This window comes from Nomascus leucogenys, chromosome 7b (assembly GCF_006542625.1).
Source record: "Nomascus leucogenys isolate Asia chromosome 7b, Asia_NLE_v1, whole genome shotgun sequence".
In the NCBI taxonomy this organism is placed as follows: domain Eukaryota; kingdom Metazoa; phylum Chordata; class Mammalia; order Primates; family Hylobatidae; genus Nomascus; species Nomascus leucogenys.
The window spans coordinates 44,098,183-44,124,559 of record NC_044387.1 but is presented as its reverse complement, the minus strand read 5'-3'; the positions used below and the strand labels follow the sequence as shown (position 1 = coordinate 44,124,559).

Sequence of the window (26,377 nt, the reverse complement as noted above, 5' to 3'; positions counted from 1 at the left end):
GCAATGGTACCATTATAGCTCACTGCAGCCTCCACCTCCTGGGCTCAAGTGATCATTTCGCATCAGCCTCCTGAGTAGCTGGGACTACAGGTATGTGCCACCATGACTAACTAAAAAAAAAATTTAGGTAGAGACGAGCTCTCACTATGTTGCCCAGGCTGGTCTTGAACTCCTGAGCTCAAGCAATCCACCTGCCTCGGCTTCCCAAAGTGCTGGGATTACAAGCATGAGCTGCTGCACCTGGCCCATTCAGCGTTTACATCCCATGTGACCCTCCTTTGATTTTTTTGAGATGGAGTCTCGCTCTGTCATCCAGGCTGCAGTGCAATGGCACAATCTCGGCTCACTGCAACCTCTGCCTCCCTGGTTCAAGCAATTCTCCTGCCTCAGCCTCCCAAGTAGCTAGGACTACAGGCATGTGTCACCACGCCCATCTAATTTTTGTATTTTTAGTAGAGATGGGGGTTCACCATGTTGCCCAGGCTGGTCTCGAACTCCTGACCTCAGTGATCCACCTGCCTCGGCCTCCCAATGTGCTGGGATTACAGGCGTGAGCCACCGTGCCCAGCCCATCCTGTTTGTTAATGTGTCCTTGGCACTAGTGGTTAAGTTCCTTCACGGCTGGGGCCATGCCACATGCAATTTATCTTGGTATCCCAAATGCCTGGCACATAGTAGGTGCACAATAAATGCTGAATGAATGATTGATGGTGCCTCAAAGAAGCTCTACCACTAGCTCCTGGGAGCGGGCTGTGTGGATTCCGCTGGGGATAGAAGATAACCAGACGGCCGCACAAAGAAAAGTTAGGAGGGATGCCTGGTTTAAAATCCAGACATTTACATTTTAAAGCCTACATTTCACACACGAACATATACACATGCAGACATGTACACACAGATGAATACTTGTGCACCCACACTCCTCTCTCAAGGCTGGGATCTGGGTGGTCTCTGGGGAGCCGCCCTCATGCACTGGGCCTCTCTGACTCCGACCCCACCGTGTCCCAGCCCGAGTTCTTCTGCAGCTGGCGGAAAAGCAGCTGCCGCTGGAGACTCCTCAGGCTCTCCAGGTCCTCGGGAGAGAGTGGCAGGGCCGGCTTCCCTGGGTCCTGCTCCTCTTCTTCCTCTTCCTCCATTTCTGTGAGTCCGTCGGGGGGCTGCGGGGAGCTCCTGGAGATGTAGCCCTGGTCAGACTGCACTGACTGCCGCTGCTCCTCCTCGTACTGCGTGTGTGGGTCTTTGAGGACCATGGCGGGTCTACTGCAGTCCCCCTGGGCCTGGCAGCTCAGACTCTGCTGAAAGAGCGAGAGCATCAAGCCTTCGAGGTGCTCCCTCACGTCCTCTGGAAGGTCAGGAGACGCCATGGGGGTGCTGCCAAGGGGCGAGTCCTCGGGGTCCACAGGGAGGAAAAGGACGCTATTTCGCCCAGCGCCCGGGCTGCCCAGCAGCGGGCAGGCCTCGCCCTCCCCCGCCAGTGCCAGCCGGATAGCGGCACCGTCAGCCAGGGGCCCAGGCTCCACCGCGGCCACCAGGGCCCCCTCCTCTGCGGCGAGCACCAGGGTGTGGAGGGGCTGCGGTGCTGGCTGACCCCGGGGCTGCAGGTGAGGTTCCAGCTTTGCCACTGCTGCTCCTCCTTCCTCCCTGACCAGGAGGTCTATCGCCAGGCAGGCCTGGGAGCCAGGCTCGCGCACCAGGGGCGCCCGCTTCACGATGCCGGTTCCCGCAGGCAGCAGTGGCTCCTCAAACACCTCTTCGTCTAGGGAAGGGGCATCCTGGTCATCGGCCAAGTAGAGGTTCTCACGTTCGAACCAGTCGGGGCAGCGGACCTGCCAGTCCCGGAACCTGTCCAGGGCGGCGCGGAGCTGCCTGCCGCCCGGGCTCCGCAGGTAGTTGTCCCCCGACAGCTCCCCCACGCGGTGCATGCGGCCCGGCTGGAACATCTCCAGGTCCTGGATGCGGAAGTACACCTCCTCGAACCTATCCATGAGCGGGTACCGCGGCGCCGCGCCAAACAGGTCGGGGACGTCGCCGTCACAGCTGACCTCGCTGAAGTAGCAGACTACGTAGGTGCCGAAGCAGGCTGGCCTCTTGAAGTCCGGGAGGATCATGTTCATGGCTGCGGTGAACAGGTCCCCCACGGGCTTCCGGTGGTCGCAGCGCAGCCGCACAGGTGCCCCCCGGCCCAGGAGCGCCTGCCACTTGGCACGCGTGCCGCGGGAGCACAGGATGATGATCTTCGAGTTGCTCTCCACCATCTCCTGCTTCTGACGGCCCACCCAGGTCATGACTCCCACCTCCGAGATGGCCTGCTCTTCCAGCAGGTCCAGGGCCACTTCCGTGCCGCAGGCGGTGAGCAGGAACTGGGCGAATTTCAGGACCACGTCCACGTAGAGGGGGTGGTCGGCTGAGTAGATGATCCAGACCTTCCTGGGCTTCAGCGGTGGGGGGGTCAGGTCAGCCGCAGGCAGGCCATCTAGGGAAACAAGACCACACACGCTGACCCTCACCCCAGGGCCCAGGGCAGCTCTGTGCCTGCCAGCCCAGGAGGGGCCTGGACCAGGACACAGAGCTTGGCTACCTGCCTAAGCTGCGAAACTCAACTGAGGCCTGTTGGAAAAACCCAGATGCAACTATTCCACCTTTGGCTGCCTGAAAAAAATCAGTCTGCTGCCTTGTGGGAAAAAGAATCTCTTATGTTCCTAGCGGGTCTTTAGCCTATACTTTAATTAAGAAAAGAAAAAGAGGCACCAAGCTCTGTTGTCTGCTCCAGGGAGGACCTCTTTTCACAAAATATGGTGCACTTACCTTTCTTTCCTTGTCTGAGTGATTCAAAAAATGGCACCCAGGCCTTGTTATTGGGGGCCCTTCTGAGTGGGGTGCTGGAAGGGGGTTTCTAATGTGGGCTCTCCTGAAGGGACTTGGGAGTTAGATCACAGGAGGCGACCCACGCACTTATCCCAGGAGAACCCTCCACTGCTTTAAAAATAAGCAAACATGCAAACCAGGAAATACTGACCGGTGTATTTGGTGTCTTCACTGTATTTTTCACTTCCAGGCCCTGGAAAGGAAAAGAAATACACTGGAGTGGTTCTTTGGGAAGAGAAATAGAAACCAGCTCACAGGGTGTCTGCCCCCTCCCTGACAAAGGGTGAAGGGTAAGGGGGCAGCCCCGAGACTGAGCAGGGAGGCTGTGCTAGGTGGTCGCACAGGCATGAATCCTGGGTCTGCCACTACAAGCACTATGACCTGGAGCAGTTACTAGTGCCTCTGAAATGCAGCTTCTTCCTCTGTGAAGTGGGTCTATATTTGTTCTCGTTTAATGGGTATTATATGAGTGTGTGTATGTGAAGTGCCTGGCACGTTGTGCATAATCAACTGGGATCACAGTTATTTTGTAGCACTGATCCAGCTGGGAGCCCCAGTGCCGGGGGCGGGAGGGGGGGGTCCATCCTGGTTCCTCATTACAGTCCTGGTCTGCCCTGTCTCCCTGAAATCTGGCCACCCCAAACTGACTCCACCTGAGGGAAAGCTCTTCCCCAGAAGTGTCTTTACAGAAGACATGCATCTTACCACACTTCTTTCCAGAATCAGCCCCACCAGGCTGCTTGCAACATTTCCTCCTGGTATTTTTGAGGTGAGGGAGGGGAACCCACACACTTAAGCAATTGTTCCCCTCGGAGACGTGATGAAAAAACTGCTCTGAGGGAGTTAACTCCTTAGTGACAGCTGGGATGATTAAGATCCACAGATGACTGAGCAAATGACTTAGAACCTTAATCTCAATCTTGACCCTTCCAGCCTTCCCCAGAACTGTCAAAAGACAGCCAAATAACAGCGAGGCTCCTCTTGCCTTCACCCTGTGGTGCAGGGCACTTCGGAAAACAGAAGCGCAACAGCAGAAAGGAAACCAAAAGCACCGCTGCCACCCAGCCCCAAAGCTTTAGAGAGCTGCACAGCCTACGGAGCACTGGCCGAGATGCTATTGAATGTTACTGGAACCTCCCATAGGTCCTCCCATGCCTGGCTGGTTTTCTTTCTACCACATAATAATTAATAATAATTAACAACTAATCCTGACGAGCCTAGGGAAGGGTGGAAACAGCTTCCCAGATGATGGAAGGAGCAGCCTAGGGTCATGGTGGGGCAGGGGAGGCCTGTGTTCTCCCGGCTTAGGACTTGGCCAGCAGAGAGCTGCAGGTGGGAGAAGACACTGGTATGTACTAATCCCCCCCAGCAAGCACCTTCCTCAGCTACTCATTTAACCTTCATCACAGTCCTGAGAGGGAGGCATTATCAGTACATTTTACAGAAAAGAAAAGTGAATCCACGGTGTGTTAAGTAACTGGCCTGTGACTACAAGGCTAATGAGGTGGGGCTGGGGTCCACCCCTGTGGCTCAGGGCAGCCGAAGCCTTCTCTATCACCCGATGCTGACCCTCACTATTCTCCCTGACCCCAGGTGTCCACGTCTGGCGGCTGCAGGATGGGGTTGCTCAGGCTGCTCCACCTGCCTGGATGGTCATTCCTGACACAGGGAAACTATACTCTGGCTCCTTCCAACCTATTGATTTTAATAATATTACATTTAATAACAACAAATATAATCGTGGCTAACAGATACTGTGCAAATAGCACATGCCAGGTTCTGTGCTAAGAATTCATGTGTCTTATTTCACTCAGTCCTTACAACAGCTTTATGACATGGTTCTCAAGCAAGAACCTGAGGCTCAGAGAATAAAGCGATTTGCCTTGGTAGTGAGTGGTGGTGCTGGTATTAGAGCCTGACTCCAGGACAGCCAGAGCCCCAGCGCTTACCGGCCAGCCTCCAGGTCATGCAGACGATGAGCAGGATGACGGAGCCCACCAGCAGGATGGAGATGCCCGTAATGAACCAGTACACCCACAGGGGCATGTAGTCTGTGGTGAGCAGAACAGCATGAGTGATGCGGTGGGGCCTGCCCTGCCTGCCCTGAGGCCCCCAGCCCCGCTCCCCAGCCCCAGGCTCTGTCCTCTCTGGCCCCACCACGACAAACCATGGTCTCACCCCCCCCTCTGGGCTGGCCTCGGTTCAGCCTTGTCTGCCTGGCTGAGGCAGAGACTTCTCAAGTGGCCACTGGGGAATGTCCCCTGAGGGCTGCAGTGCTGTTGGAGAGAGATCCAAGCTTACCCGGAATTGGTTCTGCAATGAGAACAGAGGAAAAAGGGAAAATAGTATTCTTAACCCTTCCCAGTCATCACAAAAAACACAACTGACGTCCCTTGAGGGCTTTAATGATGTTGGCCCTGCACCAGGCACTCTAGATCCAGGTTGAACTTAATGAAACCACCTACAAGAGACACTTGAGTTGCTGGTCTAAGAAGAGACACCTTGCCTCCTCCTTGGGAGGCTGGGTTCTCCTTCCAGCCAGGCTCCATGTCTGTGCCTTCTGGTGAGCATGTGGCCGCAGCCTCCCGTGCATTAGGGCATGCGACTTTTGAAAACAGTGTCCCTGCTGTGTGATCTTGGACAAGTTATTCAACATCTCTGTGCCTCAGTTTCCTTATCCATGAACCTGGGGCTTGGGGTGGGGGGAATCCTCTACTTCATAGTACCGTGACTCACAATGAGTGAGGATAAAAAAATGGACGGCATGGTGGAGCACCACACTCAGTGCGTGGCGCAGAACTAGGGCTCTAGGATAAAAACCACCCCACTTTCCAGTCAAGAAAGTTGAGGATCAAAAAGATTAAGTATTTTGCCTAAGGCTACATGGCTAATGAAAGACAGCCAGGAGTCCAGCCCCCGGGAGGGACACTAAAGCCCCAGTCCACACTTCAGGCCTGAAGGACTCCAAGTTAAACTAAACTCTCCTCCCTAACCACCCCTCAGAACCAGGTGAGGACGCAGCACAGGCTGGGGGCCTTCAGCCACTTGTTCTCCCAGTATGGCCTAGGACAGCCGCATGTCCCCTACCTGGAGTGTCTGGCATTTCTGGGCAGGAAACAGTCGCGGAGTGTCTGAGGCAGTCATTGAGGCAGCTGCTGAAGAAGGGCTGGATCTGCGGGCAGAGAGGGCAGGAAAAGGGCTCCAGAACTGTAGAGCGCCCATGCCTTCCAGCCAGCAGAGGCAATGAGAGGAGGGGATCCTGGCTGGCTACACCACCATCCCCAGGTGGCCATCATCTCCCTCCAGCAAGGGCGGGTCAGAGGACCCCTGCCCAGGTGAGGGTGGGAGAACCAGACAGGACAAAAGCAAGGGCAGCGCCTTACCAGGCAAGGAATCCTGACCGATCGATAGTGGTGCTTGGTGCCACAGAGAGCACAAGCTTTCCCCTGTCCACCAGCAAGAATACCAGACTGTGCACGCTCCCCACTCCCGTCCACACCACACTCTCCACCTGTGCACGCTCCTCACTCCCGTCCACACCACACTCTCCACCTGTGCACGCTCCCCACTCCCATCCACACCACACTCTCCACCTGTGCACACTCCTCACTCCTGTCCACTCTATACTTGCCACCTGTTTTGCTCCCTGCACCTGTCTACACCACACTCACCCACCTGCACTTGGTGGCGGCAGCACCCTTTAAGGTTGCGTAGAGTGAGTGTGACGTTGGATCGCTGGTGGAACTCCTCTGGTCTGGGCTGAGGAGAGAGGCAAGGATGGGTAAGGCTAGTTGGGTAAGAACACGCTGTGGCACTGCCACGGAGAGGCTGTCTAGGGCACCCCTTAGGAAGGCCATGGGAGAAATGCTTTTCAGGTTTCTATTCCAGAAAAAAACTCCATTTTTGCATGGAAGCTGGTTTGTTGTAAATTCTTAAGTACATGTAGTAACTGGTAAGTCTCTCTTTGATTTGGCTGCTGGGAATTGGGGCAACAAATCTGTGTTCATGAACACCAGTTGTACAGAACCACACAGCACACGTTTCCTGCACTGAGCTGGCTTCATTGTATTGCCTTTCTTTATTTCTTTTTTTTAGAGATGGAGTGTCACTCTGTCACCCAGGCTGGAGTGCAGTGGCACAATCTCAGCTCACTACAACCTCTGCCTCCCAGGTTCAAGTGATTCCTCTGCCTCAGTTTCCCAAGTAGCTGGGATTACAGGCGTGTGCCAGCACATCTGGCTAATTTTTGTACTTTCAGTAGAGATGGGGTTTCATCATGTTGGTCACGCTGGTCTCGAACTCCTGACCTCGAGTGATCCACCGGCCTTGGCCTCCCAAAGTGCTGGGATTATAGGCAGGAACCACTGTGCCTGGCCTATTTTATGTCATTAATTTACTTTATTTATTTTTTAATTTTTATTTTCTTTTTTAGAGACAGGGTCTCGCTCGACATGTCCCCCAGATTGGGTGCAGTGGTGCCATCAGGGCTTACTGCAGTCTCGAACTCCAACTTCAAGCCATTCTCCTGCCTTGGCCTCCCAAAGTATTGGGATTACAGGTGGGAGCCACCGCGCCTGGCCTTATTTCCTTATCTTTAGTTCTCCTTTGTCTCTATTTCCACATTTCTTTTTTTTTAATCCTCAAATCCTTTTTGTAATAAACAAAGCAAAAGAAAAAGAGAACAAGGGAGCATGTGGGGGAGGAAAGAACAAAAAGGACTGAGTCATGGGCAGGACACAGTCAACTGCCTTTCTATCAAGCAGAAGATCACTGGGGAAGAAAAAGGGCAAGGCGTCATGATCACTATGGACTAAGCACAGCCCTGAGTCCCGAGCTTCTAGCAACACAGTTCTGTCAGATCAGCAGAGAAGAGACTCAGGGCTTGGAGGGGTGGTCCTGAGCTATGCTAGGAGGGGTCAAAAATAGCAGAGTTACCGCAGGTATGTGGTACATGTGCTGAAAGCAGCTGTGGTTCTCCATGTGCGGAAAACTGGTCAGCAGGATCTGGTAATGGGTAGATTCGTTCCACAGGGTGAAGCTCACACGCAGCTGGTGGGCCTCCAGGGTCTCCACAGTGATGTTGGGGTCCCACAGGCTGCCTGCCAAGGTCACACACGCAGGCTGGGAGTGAGGAGGGGCACGCACATGTGCATGTGTGTGCATCCAAATAAAGCTCTCCCGGGCCAGCCGTTACCTGAGCTCATGCATGGCGTGGTTACCTTCATCCTGGTGTGCTCACAGTCTGTCGACCCAGAAAAAAGGAAACTCATTAAGCCTCTACCTTGGGAAATCTGTTCTTCCAGACTCCTGACACCAGGAACAACAATCTTTTCCCCACTGGGAGCCTGTCCACAGGTGGCCCCTTCAGAGTGAGCTCCAGGGCTGGACCCACCTTGGCATGGGTGCCAGCCTGCTTGTCTGATCCTCATCTCCCAGGGAACCCACCCGATTCAAGTGCACTCCTCCTGAGCTTGCTGTGGGTGACCAAGCAATCTTGGTCCCCTCCAGTTCCTTCTCTGCCCACCCACAGCTTCTTGTCCCCGGCTTCCCCTGTCTTTTGCACAGGCTGAGAAGACATGTGACAGGTGTGAATCACCATGGAGGGACAGGGACTGAGTCAGTCAACTTTAGAAACAGAAGCGAGAACTGAGGAGATTCACTCCTTCAACAAATACTTATTGAGCACCAACTATGCACCAGGCCCTGTTCTTGGCACTGGAGGTACAGTGGTAAACAAGACAAAGCCCTGCCCCTGGAGATTGTAATCCAGTAGAAGAGACCAATAAAAGCAAACGCATAGCATGCAGTACCAGTCAGGGAGTGATGAGCCACATGCGGTGACATAAAGCAGGGTACGCAGAGAGTGTGTGTGCACGCATGTGTGCAGGGTTGTCCAAGGATGAAGAAGGTCAACACCATCCTTAACAAGCATTTCTTGACCAGCCTACTATATGCAAGGCAATTCATGAGGTTCTGGAGATTATACAAATGGGCAGAAGACCCAGGCTTTGTTCTCAAGTGGGCTTCCTGACATAGCTGGCTATGGACAGAGAATTGTAGGGAGACTGAGGCAGGAGAATCGCTTGAGCCCAGGAGTTCGAGGCTGCAGTGAGCTAGGATAGCAAAATTGCACTATAGCCTAGGTGACAAAGCAAGACCCTATCTCCATTAAAAACAAAAAGAGAGAAATGTAGGTAATACCTGAGCTTCTAGGGAGGACAGAGAAGTAGAAGGTACACGTACATCAAAGGATGCCTCAGAGGAAAAGCCTGGCGGTAATCACAGGCAGCGTGGATAGGCACAGGGAGGAGAGCGCCATGCATGGGATGAGTGTGGGATGATGCAGGCAGAATGTGAGGTGGAAGTCTCGAGAAGAGCAAGCCACGAAGGCTGGGACCAGGCTGGGGGCAGAGGCTGCAACTTCTCCACGAGTGGCTTGTGGCTTGCCTTTATGATATTTTCTGGGCAGGACGGGTGCTTCTCTAGATAGAGGGAGGTACTCTGGTTCCCATAAAACTCCTGGGATCTTGGGCCACTGTCCACTGTTGTGCCAACAGAGAATGGGGTCTGCCTCAGGGAATGGAGGCTGCAGCATACACCAAAGCACTCCCAGTCCTGGCCTCTGTTTGTTCTGTGGGTCCCAGGTGCGGGCAATGCCAGCCACTGTCTTGCTGAGCAGGGAGGCTGGCATCTGTGCCACCTGGTGCTTCCTTCTCACAGAGGCCAATGGGGAGGGAATGCCTTGGGAGGATGCTCTTACCAGGCACGAGGAAATTCTTGGACTGGTGGTTTGGGTCCCCATCAGGGATGGGCTTGGGCAGGTGGTGAACAGTCACCTCATATTCCTGGTCAGGGTCGACCACAAAGTGGCTGAAGGTAAAACGCCACTGAAGAGAAGGGAGGAAGGAAAGGTAGATGGATTACACGCACCTGTCACCCATCTATGCCCAAAGACCCCCGTTCCCACCCACTCCCAAATATTCAGCCAAAAATAAGAACAAGGCAACAACCACAACAAAATCCAAGGTCAGGGAAATCAGTATCTTTGTTTTTTGTTTCCTCTGGTCCTTTCTGCCTGTTTTTTTTTTTTTTTTTTTTTTTTTTTTTAAACCTGGATATGGCCTCAACAGTAGATAGTAAATAAGGCAAAAGAATTTGGGAAAAGTGGAAGTAGTCCCGCCTCTCCCACCTGCCCTCTCAAATTCTAGGACAATGGGTATGAGGGAGCGGAGCCAGAGGACTTAGGGCTATGGAGATCTGGCACACGCGAGGCAGGTAAAAACTGTTTGTCAAATGATTCTTCCTCCTTAAATGGGAAAGCCAGGGATCTCTTGAGACCATCATGGAGTAAAAAGGTACAGAGGACAAGCTAGAGACCCCCACTCACCCTGGGCCAGCAGGCACCCTAGTTGCAATGATATTTGAATTTGTGCTTAAGTTATTTTCCGGGTGGTAGAGATTACAGATATCGACTCCAACCCCCATTCTAGTTACCCTGGTGAAAGGGCCAGGGGTCCTTTGCTTCTAAGTGGATGGAGGAATCTGGTTCTCACCATTCACATAGCAGTCAAGTTTGGGGGTCCTAATTTAACATCGGAGAGGGGTTCTGCCTTTGCTGCTTGAGTTTGTGGGAGATCTAACTTGTTTTCAAGTGGCCATTTGCAGATTTAAACCAGTAGTCTTCAAACTAAGGCTTGCTGGACCCCGCCCTAAGAGTTTCTGGCCTGGGAAGTCTGGGGTGGGGCCACACATCTCTACCAAGTTCCCAGGTGAGGCTGAGGCTGCTGGTCTACGGACCACACTTTGAGACCCACTGCTTTAAACAAATTAAACAAGAATCAACATTTCACCATTTAGCTGTGAGCAGCAAAATGCGACTAAACTGTTGTAGTGCTCATTTGCCCACCTACAGCATTCTTTGGTCTGGGCAGTTTTTCTTCCTGAAGGTAGGCCCCAGCTTAATCCAAGTTACATGTAAAAGATGTTACACAAAGTTACACAAAGATGGCAGGAGGTAGGGCTGTGGAAGTTGTCTTCCAATTCAACTTCCTTTCAGAACAAATAGCTAGGTAAAGTGGGAAGAAAAAGCAGGGGTGAGTATGCGAGGGACGCTTTCAAAAATACGCTCTGTCCCTCACTATTGCTCACGGTGGCCACACCACTTCTCTTTTGACTTCTGCCCATCTCAGGCTGCCATTCTGAATTCTACAGACTCCCTCAGCACCTCTGGGTCTTCCCCACTCTAAATCAGGGTCTGAATTTGGGGACAAGAAGTCTGTACTGGTGTCATCAGTGGAACATAATCCACTCAAGAGCTGTATTCTTACCCTCCTGTGGTGATGCCTCAGTTTGGACAGAAACTGAAACTTGACGCACAAACGTTCATTGGTGTTCAGCTGCAGGACAGATAACTCTGCACCCTCGAGGTACAGGATGCTGGCTGAAGGAGAGGGAGAAGAGGAGACAAACAGATACAGATCAGCCAAGACAAGTGCTGGGTGTGTCACTTCCCTATCGGTTGCGGTTGTTCACTCCTGTGCTGGGTGTGTCACTTCCCTATCGGTTGTGGTTGTTCACTCCTAAAAGAAAATCTGCCCTGTCTTACCCAACTCTCCACATCCAGTTCCTTTCAGTTCGCTCTCTGGCCTCAGCCTACCGCCTTGCAGACAGTTATTTCCCAGCCGGGCAAGGAAAAATGACACTTTACACTGGGCTGGAAGTAAAGGCTTTGCAAACTTGTGGTGAGGGCTTTGACAATCTAGCATGGGTGTCAAACACAGCCATCCCCACCATCCTCACGAGGTTGTGGCTGTCAGCAGGAGCACTGAGGGCGGGGACTTCCAAAAAGAACTTCCCCCATGCCCCGTTCACAAATCTGGGACTAGTGCTCATAAGCCCCAGTTGTCCCAATTCTGTTACATAAACTCTCTATTCCTGAATAGGCTCGGGGGACGTTTTAAAAGTGCTGGCCCCTAAATTCAGGGAACAGGTTGACAAAGGTGTTGCCATTTTCCACTTCACTTTTGGTACTGCAGTCACAAAATTAATTGCTTGCTTTTTTTTTTCCTCAGGGTGCTAAAAATGTTAGGTTGAAGGAAGTCCTTTCATGAAGAATGGTGTGATGAGCAGGTATCACTGTGGGTTAATATCTAAAATGCTGAACAAGTATGAACTGCATGAAATGGTGGATCCTTATAGCACTGAATGTGAACCCCCATGTCTGAGCACAGGACTGGGAGCCCAATCCTGAGCCTGACCGGGAGAGCCACTTGGAGGCGGGGAGAATCCCCCAGGACCCTGCTGGCAGGCCCACTCACCGTCTGTCTGCAGCGTCCATTCGATGTGAGCCACGGGGAACAGGTCTCCTTGCTGGGTGTGGGCAAAGTGCAGCTGGATCTGCAGGTCCTTTGGGGAGGAGGGGGTCAGGTTTCGAGGGTGAATCCAGCTGTCATCCAGGCAGGTACCTGGCAGCCAGGGAAAAGCAACATTCAGAGACTTATAGCCGAGAGCCCAAGATGCCCCAGCAGCAGGTACAGACAGCTAGACAGCAAACAGCTCAGGGGCCCGCGGCCTTCCAGCCTGTGGCCCTTGGCCGCATCCTCAGCTTTACTGCCCTGCTACCTCTTTTCTAATGTTTACTGGGGTCACTGCAGATCTCTCAAGTCTAAAGGGAATTTTAGAAGCGAAGACAAAGTACACAAGTTGATTTTGAGATGAAGTTGTGATTGGGAATAAGGGCACAGGAGGGATGTGGTTGTAGTAAGAGTTGCTTTATTTTTATATGTCGGGGTCTCTAATTGGCTCAGACACTTGAATATGTGCCTCCTCTTTGAATTAAAACAAAACAAAATCAACAGCACAGATGTCTCTCACTTTACGGTGACAAGCTGTGGCAAATCAAATTATATTATAGATACAGTAGGGCAGCACCCCAGAGAATACTTTCACAATCCAAATGACAGTTCTGTTTCTCCTTTCCTGACTTTTGCATAATGAATGTTCTCGATAGGAAGCGCAGTTGCAAGCATCCACAATTCTCCGGGAAGCCTCCTGCGGATGGCTGTAGCTCACAGCCTGAACCTGGAGTGGTGTGGCAGGACTTCTGTCAGAAGTTGGCACCAGGCTCTCATTTGATTAACAAGGCAACAAGAAGAACAGAAAAAGATGACTTACTATTCTTGACCGTGCAGTTTAGCCCCTGTGGAAAAAAGAGGGTGGTTATTACAGCTGGGAAAGGGCTTGAATTCACAGGCCAGGGCCAGATGCTCTCCACTGGCTCATTCTCAGGAATACCATCTACACAGCCTGCCCTTCTCACTTTTTGGGGAATAGGATGAGTGAGTCAGTCCAGTGGATGGCAAAGGGAATGGTGTTTTTTTTTTTTTTTTTGAGATTGAGTCTTGCGCTCTGTCGCCCAGGCTGGAGTGCAGTGGCACGATCTCGGCTCACTACGAGCTCCGCCTCCCAGGTTCACGCCATTCTCCTGCCTCAGCCTCCCGAGTAGCTGGGACTACAGGTGCCCGCCACCACGCCCGGCTACTTTTTTGTGTTTTTAGTAGAGACGGGGTTTCACCGTGTTAGCCAGGATGGTCTCGATCTCCTGACCTCGTGATCCGCCCGCTTCGGCCTCCCAAAGTGCTGGGATTACAGGCGTGAGCCACCGCGCCCGGCATGGGAATGGTATTTTATGAGGAACTGCTATGAGCTGAGACCTTGACAACTTTAAAAGACACTGAGAGGGTTCTCTTGGAGTGCCCTGAGAAAAGGGCCCCTTCATCTCCTGAGGTTTCCAACCTTCCTGGATAACACTGCTGCAAGAGCTGCAGAAGGGGTGAGGGGCAATATTTACAGTTTCTGTGACAGATCTGTTGGGGAACATTCACTAAGTCCCTACAAAGTCTCTAGGGAAAGTATGCCAGGCCCTGTTCCGGGTGATCGTGACGAGGTATTATCCTCAGCCCATTTTGCAGATGAAGAAGCTGAGGCACCCATATTACATTATATTGCCTCCCTCTTGGGCAGTATGTGTTAACCTTCCAACCCTGAGGAAATCCTGATGGCCAAATTTAGAAGCCCTAGTGACAAACGCTATCAGGGAAATGTTACCATTAGGAAGGAGCTCAGGCTCAGGTGTCTCCAGTTCTCTAACTGGCAAAACAGACCAAACGCATCCCAGGCTGGAAAGTCAGATGCCGAGGCAGACCAGAAACACAATCTCAAGGCCAACAAAGTGACTGGTATGAGTAGGGTGCCGGGGCTGACACCCTCCTCTTTCTTGAGAGGGAGCAGAGAGGTAGGGCTAAGCAGAGGAGAAGACCCCATGCCACCAGGGTTCATTTACAGAGTGGTCACACACAGGATGACATCTGCACGCACCTAGGATTGACTCTAGCGAGCTACTTCACCTGGATCCTCCTTCTCTGGGACCCTAGTTCATAAGTGCTCCTCGCCCTGTTCAGCTCCTGAATTCTCCCCTATAGGTCCTGAGCTAGCACCACCACCCCACTAGGGGGCTCCGCACATGTTCCCAACAAAATCCATCTGGCTGCCTAGGCTCATACTAATAAATGTCACTCTTCCCTAAATGGCGAGAAGATTAACTCCCCTGAGTCCTCTCATTTCTCCTCTCCCTTAAAATTCCTAGGATGTGGAGGATAAAAAAAGTGGTTCTTTCACCTTCTAGAGAAGGCAAACAGATGCATCATCTGGAGTAACTTCCTACTAGCCACTGGGAGCTACTCAAAAACACTGCAGGATGATGCCCATGATGAAAAGCTCTTGTCTTCATGAAGACCACGAGGAAGGTGGAAGGGTTTGACAACACAGTCAGTTGATTCCCAGTGGTGCAGGTAGGTGTCCTCCTCTCATTCCTGAGATGGAGGAAATAGTTTGATATGCCCTATGGAATACTGTTTTTGGTCTTGGTTTCTGATAGTTGTGGTTGCAGATAAGTCTTTTCCTTTGGTTACTATTAGGTTTATAGTTTTCATTCAAAACAGCTCTGAACCTTGTCATATACCTCTCCAGCACCAACTAACAAACAAGGTTTGTTAATGCACCACTAGGTTATGGTGCATTGTTCTTTTGATATTCTGCTAGATTATACTTGCTAATATTTTATTTAGAATTGCATGGATTTATGTTCATAAATGAGACTGGTCCATAGTTTTTCTTTTTGTATAAGATTTGTTAAGTTTTAGAATTAAGCTTATACTAGCTTTAAAAAAAATGGACAGCTTTCCCTCTTTTTCTGTGGTACTGAATGCTCATCAATAGAGAATGGCTGAATTAAGGTGAGATCTAGTTAAATCTAAATGTCTATCAAACAAGAAATGGTTGAATAGATTGCTATCTACTATGGAATATTATGCAAATATTAAAGAGAATGAGAATTAGTTGCATAGACATCTGTTGACCTGCAGATGGCTGGAATGTGTTGATGACAGAGGAAAATAAGTTGCAAATAACTTTTTATAGTATGATCCCAATTTCTATGGAAATAAGTCATGAAAAAGATCTCCCTGAATATATATATATATATATATATATATATGAGTATGACTAAATGAGAATAGAAACATGTTAACGGGTGTTAACACAGTTTGCTGGGGGCAAAGGGGACAGAAGCAGAGGAGATGGCATGAGGGAAGATAAGGGGAAAAAAGATTTAATCAAAACTGAAAAATATACATATTAGTGAAATACAGAATAACAATTCTATTAGAGGTAACAGCGCATTGACCATATACACATATTTTCTCCCTCTCTCCAAACAATATAACAATTATAGGAAAGAACATTTTTTTTTGTAAATTCTCAAGGACCAAAGAGCCAAACTCAGTGGACAAGAGATATGAACAAAATTTTAAAAGTCCTTTCCAACTTGGCCCCAGCAGCATAGCTCCTGTAAAGAAGGGTGTTGGCCGGGTGCAGTGGCTCATGCCTGTAATCTCAGCACTTTTGGGAGGCTGAGGTAGGTGGATCACCTGAAGTCAGGAGTTCAAGACCAGCCTGGCCGAGAGATAGTGAAACCCTGTCTCTACTAAAAATACAAAAATTAGCTGGGTGTGGTGGCATGTGCCTGTAGTCCCAGCTATTTGAGAGGCTGAGGTGGGAGAATTGCTTGAACCTGGAAGGCAGAGGCTTCAGTGAGCCAAGACTGTGCCACTGTACTCTATCCTGGGCGACAGAGCAAGACTCTAACTAAAATAACATCACATCACATCACATCACATCACAACATAACACAAAATAAAATAAAATGCTATTCTGTCACCTGCCACCAATGAGGTAGTGACACCAGAATATGCCATCAGCATTCACAAGCACACCCATGGAGGAGACGTCAAGCAGTGTGCCCCTTGGTCACTCAAAAAGTCCCAGAACTTTGCCATGAAGGAGATGGGGACTCCAGATTTGCTAACAGCAGGCTCAACAAAGCTGTCTGGGCCAAAGGAATAAAGAACATTCCATACTGTATCCATGTGCAGCTGTCCAGAAAGCATGAGGATGAGGATTCACCAAACAAGCTCTATACTTTGGTTACCTGTGTACCCATTACCACTTTCAGAAATTGACAGTCAGACATTGTGGATGAGAACAAACTGTTGATGTCAAATAAAATTATAAAACCTCAAAAATGAACAAATGAATGAATAAATAAATAACTGTCCAGGTGGCAGCAGAGTAGGCAGCTGGCTTGTGCTGAGTGGAGGAACTTCTGTCTGAATGCTACAAAAGGGAGTTACTGATAAGGAGGCCAGGGGCCCCTCAGAACCTTATAACCCTCAGGGCTTAAGGGCAGGGAGAATTAAGTGAAGGTCTACATATGGAGTGTTGGGAACCTTATCCTCTCTTTCCCTGCTCTGATCTCAGAATGCTGGCAGCCAGGCCCAAAGAAAAGACCTCCAGATTTCAGCATGTGGAGGTCACCCAACAGGCCAGGTTCACCATCAGCCTGACCTCCTATACAGTAAAGTCCAATGTTCAATAAATCTTAACTACACAGAGCATTTAATCAGCTTTTAGGACTTCATTCTTAAAATATTCTCAGACAGTCAAAGAGTACCAGATATTTGAGATAGGTGTTCGGTATGAAAAATAGATCAAAACAATTAAAAAATGCTCCTGGAAGAAAAAAAAAACTAATGCTGTTAACACGATTAAAACAAACAAAATTATTATAGGCACGAAGAGATACAACACTGCATCTGTAAGACAGGGGCAGGACACCGTGGACAAATGAGCAGGCAGAGAATGAAAACTGAACCTTGAAACTCAATAGAAGAAGTTCTACTAAATAAAAATTCAATAGAAGGGTTAGTCTATGAAATTGAGGACATTTCTCTGAAAGTACAAATAGGAAAAAATATATGATTATTAGAGATTCAATTTAGGAAATAAATATGATTGACTAGATTTCTAGAAGTTGATTAATGAAAAAACAGAAGGAAGAAATTATTTTTTAAAAAAGGAAAGAAAGAAAGAAAATATTCTGGAAGCGAAGGACACATATTGCCTGAGAGTGTGGAAAAACTCAAGCTGTATTTTTCCTCTGCCCTCACATCACCACAACAATCAACAGAAGTTACAGAAGACTTCTGTGACTACATATTGGGGGGGTGGTTTCTTCCCACCACCAAGCAAGCAATCAATTCTGCAGCAGACACCAGCTGGGTATCCACCAATTTAATTCTGACACTATTTGGAGATAGCATCAGATCCCACAGGTTGAGTGCTCAGTCCCCAAGACCGCCCACCCCCTAGACACCTGGTAAGTCTGGGCCTCCAGAACTTCTAAGACCAACCGGGTTCAATGTGAGATTCTCATGCTCCTCTCTTTCAGTTCAATTAATTTGCTAAAGCTGCTCACAGAACTCAGGGAAACACATTTCCCAGTTTATTTTAAGGATATCACAAATAATACAGAAGAAAAGGTGAGGTATAGGGGAAGGAGTACAAAGCTTCCATGCCCTCCTCAGGTGTACCACCCTCCAGGAACCTCCACATGTTCCACTACCTGGAAGCTTTCTGAACCCCGTTCTTTTGAGTTTTTATGGAGGCTTCATGTGAGCATGATTGATTAAACCACTGGCCATTGCAACTTCAGGGGGCCTTCAGTTCCCTCTCCCCTTCCCAGATATGAGGGGTAAAGGGGAAGGGCTAAACGTCTCAGCCCTCTAATCCTACCTTGGTCCTTCCCTGGACCAACCCCCATCTCGAAGCTGCCTAGAGGCTGCCAGCCACCAGTGAATCATTAGTATATAAAAGATACAATTTTGGAGATTCTAAGGATTTTAGGAGTTCTATGCCAGAAAAAGGGGTTGAAGACCAAATACATATTTCACAGTATCACGTTGCCAAATTAAAAAGGTTACTAAATGGCCTGCACAAAAACAACAACGAAGAACCGGACCAGGGCCCCAAATCTTGAAACTGTTGTAATATCAGGAATAAAAAGAAGATCCTAAAAGTTTCCAGAGAGAAAAAGATAAGTGTCATAAAAACAGATAAGAAACATAATAACATTTTCTTTCTTTTTTTTTTTTGAGACAGAGTCTCGCTCCGTCACCCAGGCTGGAGTGCAGTGGCGCGATCTCAGCTCACTGCAAGCTCCGCCTCCCAGGTTCCCCCCATTCTTCTGCCTCAGCCTCCCAAGTAGCTGGGACTACAGGCGCCACCACCACGCCTGGCTAATTTTTTTTGTATTTTTAGTAGAGACGGGGTTTCACTGTGTTAGCCAGGATGGTCTCAATCTCCTGACCTCGTGATCCTCCCGCCTCGGCCTCCCAAAGTGCTGGGATTACAGGCGTGAGCCACCGTGCCCGGCTAATAACATTGACTTTCTTAGCATCTGTACTGTTTGCTAGAAGGCAGTAAAGCAATACTTTCACAATTCTGAGGGAAAATTATCTTTAACACAGAATTTTCACACCCAGCCAAATTATCAGAAAAAGGTATGAGGGTAGAATAAAGATATTTTGACATGAAAAGACTTAACATATATGTTCCTGATATATATGTCTCTATCCATCCCTCATACATATTCTTAGGAAATTACAGGATGACATTCTCCAGCAAAATGAGGGAGTAACCCCCGCGGAAGAAGACACAGGATCCAGGACATGGGAGATTTGACCATGACAGGATGTCTGTTCTGGTCCAGACCTGTTGTGCCACAGGTCTAGAGAGCACAGACCTTGTTGGGGCTGGAGAACAGAGTGCTCTAGGAGGAAGTTCTCTGGGGAAAGGGGGGGATGGAACTGATGGACTATCTGATGATTTGGAGGGAAATGATATGACAAGTCTGATAGAACAAAACTAAGACTAGTTACATGAAACATTATGCAAGTGGAGAATTAAAGCAATTATTATCTCTGGGGCAGGAGGGGAGGGGAATTGTACCAGAAAAAATATAGAATCAAAGTACACTTACTTGCCTCAGCAGTGAAGATTACTTGTTATAATAATAAAAATGCTTACTATTAATTTAACTAAAATTATGATTTAACTATAATAAAAAACAGGGAGAAGTGGTGGCAGAAAGATAATGTAATTTCATCTATTAGAAGTCAATAGATAATATCTAAAATTAACACATCATGAATTAATAGTATAAGCATGTTTAGAAATATGGAGGTATATCTCAGAAGAATTAACTAAAGGAATCATATTTGGGGAGCAGGTTTAGGGGTGGTGCAGGGATCTGCTGTTTTTTGTTTTAAACATCTTAGTACCATTTTTAAAGGAGGATCGCCATACGTAACTTGACAAAAATTAATTAAAAGATAGAAGTTTATCTATGATGTAATGCCAAACAAATGAAAGGGCTGAAAAGTAAGATAAATGAATGAAAACATTAATTTGTTGAGTGGAAGGAAGAGTAGACATTTTTTTCCTTATAATTTAATTTCATGGCTCACGCCTGTAATCCTAGCAGTTTGGGAGGCCGAGGCAGGTGGATTGCCTGAGCTCAGGAGTTCGAGACTGGCCTGGCCAACAACGGTGAAACCCCGTCTCTACTAAAATACAAAAAATTAGCCAGGCATGGCGGCGTGTGCCTGTAGTCCCAGCTACTCGGGAGGCTGAGACAGGAGAGTTGCTAGAACCCAGGAGGTGGAGGCTGCAGTGAGCAGAGATTGTGCCCCTGCACTCCAGCCTGGGTGACAGAGCGAGACTCCATCTCTAAGAAAAAAAAAAATTTATAGAATTACATAACATTTTAAATAAAGCAAAAAAAAAAAAGTGTTCGGGATCTTCTTAGGATATTACTAAGACATATCTTGTCTTGTCCAACAAATGCCTCTCCAATAGTCATCCCTAATTTCAAACCCCTCATTCTTTTTTTTTTTTTTTTTGAGACAGGGTCTCTGTGAGCTATGCAGCATGCAGCGGCATGCTCAGGGCTCAGTGCAGTGTTGACCTCTTGGGCTCAAGAGATCCTCCCACTTTGGCCTCCTCAGTAGCTCGGACTAGAGGCATGCGCCACCACACCTGGCTAATTTTTGTATTTTTTGTAGAGACAGGGTTTTGCCATGTTGCCCAGACTGGTCTTGAACTCCTGGGCTTAAGTGATTCCCCTGCCTCAGCCTCCCAAAATGCTAGGATTACAGGCGTGGGGCCACTGCCCATTCTTTAAAAATAGCAGAATCAGAATATTATCTATGAGCTACCTGCTTGTGAATAGCATTACATGAGGCATCTTGCAGAAATCAGAGGGGGGATTGTCATGACAATGAAGGTGACAGCAGCTGATGTTTATTGAGCTCCTCTTTTGTGCCAGGCATCATGCTGAGCACTTTGTACATATATCTCATTTGATCTTGACAACAATCCTATGAGCTAAGCACCCTTATCCCAATTGTACTGATGAAAAAACTAAGACCCAGGGAGGTTGGGTAAGTGGCCCATGGTCCCACAGAGCTGGCATTCTCATGACGAAGTTTTGCTCCAGAATACATGATCTTAATCACTGCTGTCTTGTCTCTCTAAATAACAAAAGGGGCCAGGTGCGGTTACTCACACCTGTAATCCCAACATTTTGGGAGGCCGAGGTGGGCAGATAAGGAGTTTGAGACCAGTCTGGCCAACCTGGTGAAACTCTGTCTCTACTAAAAAAATAAAAAAATTGGCCAGGCGCATTGGCTCATGCTTGTAATCCCAGCACTTTGGGAGGCCGAGGCGGGTGGATCATTTGAGGTCAGGAATTCAAGACCAGCCTGGCCAACGTGGTGAAACCCCGACTCTACTAAAAATATAAAAATTAGCTGGGCGTGGTGGTGCACACCTGTAATCCCAGCTACTTGCGAGGTTGAGGCAGGAGAATTGCTTGAGCCTGGGAAGTGGAGGTTGCCGTGAGCTGAGATTGCGCCACTGCACTCCAATCTGGGTGACAGAATGAGACCTTGTCTCAAAAAAATAAATAAATAAAATAAAAAAATTGGCTGGGTGCGGTGGCTCACACCTGTAATCCCAGAACTTTGGGAGACCGAGGCGGGCGGATCACCTGAGGTCAGGAGTTCCAGATCAGCCTGGCCAACATGGTGAAACCCAATCTCTACTAAAAATAACCAAAATTAGCTGGGCGCCATGGTGCACGCCTGTAATCCCAGCTACTTGGGAGGCTGAGGCAGAAGAATCGCTCAAACCTGGGAGGTGGATGTTGCAGCAAGCCCATATCATGCCACTGCACTCTAGCCTGGGTGACAGTGACTTTTTGTGTCAAAAAAAAAACAAAAAACAAAAAACAAAAATTAGCTGGGTGTGGTGGCGGGCGCCTGTAATCCCAGTGACTCGGGAGTCTGAGGCACAAGAATTGCTTGAACTCGGGGGGCAGAGGTTGCAGTGAGCTGAGATCGTACCACTGCACTCCAGCCTGGGCGACAGAGCAAAACTCTGTCTCAAAATATAAATAAATAAATAAATAAACAAACAAACAAATAAATAAATAAATAAGGGACACCTCCAATAGGCCACTATTGTCTACCCACAAGGTGAAGGTTAAGAGGAAGAAATGAAAGATTGTATTCAATTCTGTGCCTCAGTGAACACTACCAAGTGCCTGATAGAGAAAGTGGGCTTTGAACTTACAAGCATAGCCTGCTCTCAATCTCACCTTAGCACTCATTAGTTGTGCGACCTTGGGCCAATAACCCAGCCTCTCAAAAGCAGGTTCATCCTGGCAACCTTGTAAGCCGTCGTGAGCATGGGATGAAGGGTTACTTGTGAACCACCGGCACAGTGCCTGGCACAAAGAACACAACTTTGTACACTCTGGAAGAGTGGCATGATGAAAGTGGCTTCTGGCAGGCAGAAGATAAAGGGGTTAAACTGAGCAGTTGTTCTACAACCACAAGTCAAAACCGCGAACGCTCAGGAAAAAAGACTCCGTAATGAAATACACAACCTGTCTATGAAATTACCTGTTAACATTTACCCTGACCAACTCTTAAGTTGCTGCTGTCTTTCCTATGGGCATTCCTCCAGGCTGGCGGTCGTGGGAAACCTGCATGAAGCCTAGGCAGGGAGAACGGCTAACCAAAAGGAAATGCTCAGGGAAGTGCAATTATTGATGGTTTCTTGTGTAATGATTTCTGTGGGGAAATCAGTCATCTGGGTTTTGAGGTGGTAACCCCAAGCATCTGGAACCAGTGCTATGGTTGGTCTCAGCTTGCCACTGCTTTCCAAGCAGAGCTGACCATTCTTTCCTTCATTCATGCATTCTTTTGTTCAGTCAACACATATGTATCAAGCCCCCGCATCCTGTGCTCCAGCACTGAGCTAGGAACAGGCCAGGTGTGCAGAAGCCTCCTCCCTGTCTGAGGATAGTTAGGGAGGGCTAAATCGAACTGGGCTTTGGACAGACACATTCTGGAAAGCGGCATTGACTTACTTTGAGAAGGCTCACCCAGTCCTGCCTTTGTGGAAATGGGGGAACCCAGGCCCAGGCAGCCTCAAAGCCCAACTGCAGAGACAGTAAGTGCGATGCTGCCTGCAAATCCAGGTCCTCCGGCCACCTCTGTGGCTTTCCCTCCCCTCATTATATCACACTGCATCCACTAAAACACCAGTGAGGGAGAGAAATTTGAAGGATGTGTTTTCTTTCTTTTTAAAAGAATTAGTCAATGCAGCCCAGAGCTGTCTATCTCTGGAGAAGAGCTGTCTATGAGGCAGGTGTATACAGAACAGTGAGAGGAAGAAAGAGAACGAGAGACTGCAGACAAATATGAACAGCAAGCGTCTTTCTCCAGCCCTCCCTGGAGCCAGGCTGTGCTTCTGCTCCTGACTTGCAGTTGCTTCACTGTGCAGTGAAAGTCAGAGCTTGGCTCCCACGCCACACACAGGAGTCCCATCCCCGCTTCTGGCATCTTTTCTCACTGTCCTATTACACAGACCCTCCATTGCGGCCACACACCGTAACTTGTCCCACCTAAGGACCTTGGCTCAGGCCCTTTCCACCACCTGGAATGCTCCTGCTACCCCGACAGGGCTGCCCAAATGCCTTTTCCATGAGGGACACCCCAAATGGAAGCAATTTTTCTTTTTCCTGGAATTCTGTACACTTACCAGTTGTGCAAGTAGCTTTGCTAGACAGTTCCCTAATTTCGAGCCTTGTTCCTCCCCTAGATGGGTTAGGTCTCTGGATATTAGGGTCCCCAGAGTATTTATTTATAGTTCCAGTTCCCAGTGTGGCGCCCTGTACTCTGCAGGCACCTGACCAATGGCTGTCAACTCAGGCGCACCAACCCTCCATATCAGAACGCTTCATACACAGCCGGCAGGCGGGACCAGCAGGGCAGAGGGACCTGCCTCGCCCAATAGTGGAAGTCGCAGGGCATTTCTCAACATCATTCACGATAAAAACATCTTTTTTTTTCCTGCGAAATAGTCACTCACCCTCCACCCTCTTTCGGTAAATCCTCCATAAAATTAGATAAAGAGAAATATCCCTTTGTTTTACATCCTCTGACTCAGATACTGAGCATTATTCCTTGGGGTCAGCGGTGGAGGTGGAGGGGAGGAAAGATCCCCTTGAGGATGCGGGGAAGAGGAGAGTATATTGTGGAGGGGCACAGGGTTTTGCTCTTTTTTCTTTTTTTTTTCCTTAAGCTGGTCCTGGCTCACACAAAGGCCACTACCTGGCAGGTGGGTGGGTCACTTCCTGTGGGCACAGCGGGGCTACGACTTGACAGCTACAAACGTTCGACCCTCCCACTGCGCGCTCACCGGGTTCCCAGACCCAGGTGGTGGTAGTGGGGGGTGGGAGAGGCGGGAAGGACGCCGTCTTAAGAACCATCTTCCCATCCTCAGGGCTTCGCGCCCCTGGGGAGGTGGCCCTCAGCCGCCCTCGGCAGAGCTCTCCCCGAAACATGGTGCCGCGTCTCAGCGCTCCGGCCCCCGCAGGCCGCCGCGTGGCTCTACGACAGCGGGGTTCTTCTGGAGGCCGCGGGTGAGGGCTTCCACCTTCCGCACGGAGGACGTGGGCTCGTCCGGCTCCGTCGGCAGCATGAAGGGCACGGCTTGAGGGAAGCTCCCGAGGGCGCGATGGGCCTCCCGAGGACCGACCGTGCCCCGCCGGGGGATGTGAGGGGCGCACGGCGTGGAGCTGGGTCCAGACCCGTCCTGGCTTCTCCCTGGGCCCCTTCCCCACAGCCCCTTTCTACCAGCCCTGGCCGCCCCTCCGGCCTGGCCCGGCGCCGCGCCCTCCTTCCCCGAACTCTGCGGCCCGGGCGGAGGTGTCACTCCCGCCTCCAGCCACGACGGCGGGCCAGGTTGTGCAACACAAGGCGCGCGATGTGCCACCCCCCTCTCCCCCTATTCCACACCGCAACTCCCACCGCTCCGAGGGTCCTCCCCAAGCGCCGCGAAATCTGTGCCCAAGTCTCTGAGCCCCTCTGAGCCCGCGGCGCGGACTTCCTGCCTCCCCAGCCCGGGCGCGTAGTCCCGGCCGTCCGACCCTCCGCGACCTTGTCCCGCGCCCGCAGCATCCAGGCGGCGACCGCTCCCCACGTCGAGTCTCACCGGCTGGGAGCAGACCAGCGCCCGGTGGTCCAGGAGTCGCAGGGAGGCGCCACCCGGGGCCAGCACGCCCAGGAGCAGCAGGAGCAGCCCCAGCGGGGGCCCCGCGACAGCGGGCGGCTGGCTGCGTGCGGCCCCCATGGCCCCGGTGGCGTCGCGGAGGGCTCGGCCCCGGCTGGGGACGCAGCGAGCGAACGTTCTGAGGCTTTCTTTTTCCGCGGTGGACTTCGAGTCGGCTCCACTTAGCTCGCTTCCGGCTTCCAGCCCGGGCCCAGGGGCGGGCCGGACCGAGGGGAGGAGTTTAGTCTGGGACGGGGAGGGGTTTAGGGTGAGACAGGGCCCTCCGCCCGTTCCTCCTTGGGCCCCTCCTCTCGGCCCTACGCTCCGTTCCCCCGGCGTCCCTCCCCGGCCCTCCTCCGCCCGCGCGCCCCAGGTGCGCTCCTCCCGCTGCTCCTGGGCCTGGCTCGTCGCGCCTCCAGTTGCACCCGCGTCGGGCTAGCGTCAACTCCGGCTGGAGCCTCGCCTTCCCCACACGCACCCTCCACCCTGGCCGTGCCGCAGCAACCGTTGATTTTAATCCTCCGCCCCCACTCACTTGATTCTTGGCCCTGTTTCTCTCGTGGGTCATGGACGTGAAATCCCAACTTGGGATTTCAGGAAGTCCGTTTTCTTAGTCTCTGTCCCTTTTATTTTTGTTTTTTATTTTATTTTTAGACAGGGTCTCCCTCTGATCTCCCAGGCTGGAGTGTAGTGGTGCAACCGCAGCTCACTGCAGCTTCGGCCTCCCGGGCTCATGCGATCCTCCTGCCTCTGCCTCCTGAGTAGCTGGAACCGCGGGCCCTATCCCATTTTATTGTCCCCACCCCTTTGCCTGGTTCTGCGCGCTCTGCTTTACCTGGCTTTGCTTTCTCTTTCTGAAGACAAGGACAGCTCCGGGCTCCAGGGAGGAGGGGACAGCAGTCACTTCCAGCCTCCTGGCTCGGACTCGGGGACACTGAGTTCCTGGAGGGCAGGCACTTACTTGGTCTGTGAGAGTGTGTCCCAGCCGCACCTAAGAGAGTCGTTACTCCGCAGAGGCTCACTCCACGGCCGCGGAAGCTGTCGCCAGCGAATTACACATTTCATGAGTCTCCTTAGCACGCGTGCAGCCTGCGTCCTCTCCTCTCCGGACCCTCGAGGACCCTCCCAAGCCGGCCCGCGCTGCCCCTATCCTAGGTTCCTACCTCGAGCCCGTCCTGCCCTAGTGCATCCACACGCTCCTGCCCATTCGCCTCTCCTCTCTTCATCCCAAGCCCACCACCGTCCGCTTTTCCTTGCCTATCAAGGGCGCCTCTGCCTGGCCTTGACACGCACGGAGTCTACACTCAAGTGCCTTTTCCCTGTATTTTCCACTGCCCTCGAGAGGTGGGTTTTTTCACTGCCCCAAGCACCCGCTGACCCCTAGCGACATCTCTATGAGCCCCGCCCGCAGACACGACCCAGGTGAATGAAGCCT

At 50.6% G+C, this 26,377-nt stretch overlaps 1 protein-coding gene across 1 annotated transcript; it reads right to left on the bottom strand.

Annotated features, from left to right (window-relative positions):
* Positions 1-282: 282 nt before the first annotated feature.
* IL17RA (interleukin 17 receptor A) lies at positions 283-25,151 on the bottom strand. Its single transcript, XM_030815767.1, has 13 exons — positions 24,886-25,151; positions 13,039-13,063; positions 12,183-12,329; positions 11,193-11,305; positions 9,626-9,752; positions 8,060-8,107; positions 7,801-7,964; positions 6,541-6,624; positions 5,953-6,037; positions 5,167-5,178; positions 4,815-4,916; positions 3,017-3,058; positions 283-2,473 (listed from the first exon to the last, which is right to left on the bottom strand). The coding sequence occupies exons 1-13, from the start codon at positions 25,021-25,023 to the stop codon at positions 966-968; spliced, it is 2,595 nt and encodes an 864-aa protein (XP_030671627.1). The 5' UTR covers positions 25,024-25,151; the 3' UTR covers positions 283-965.
* Positions 25,152-26,377: the final 1,226 nt, after the last annotated feature.

Bases quoted from the DNA above. Each gene is read 5' to 3' on its own strand.
- IL17RA (XM_030815767.1), bottom strand. From the start codon at position 25,023: ATGGGGGCCGCACGCAGCCAGCCGCCCGCTGTCGCGGGGCCCCCGCTG. The intron at 11,306-12,182 runs GTGAGTGGGCCT...CCTCTCCTTCAG, and splicing joins ATGGACGCTGCAGACAGACG to CCAGCATCCTGTACCTCGAG. The intron at 3,059-4,814 runs GTAAGCGCTGGG...TTTCCTTTCCAG, and splicing joins CATGACCTGGAGGCTGGCCG to GGCCTGGAAGTGAAAAATAC.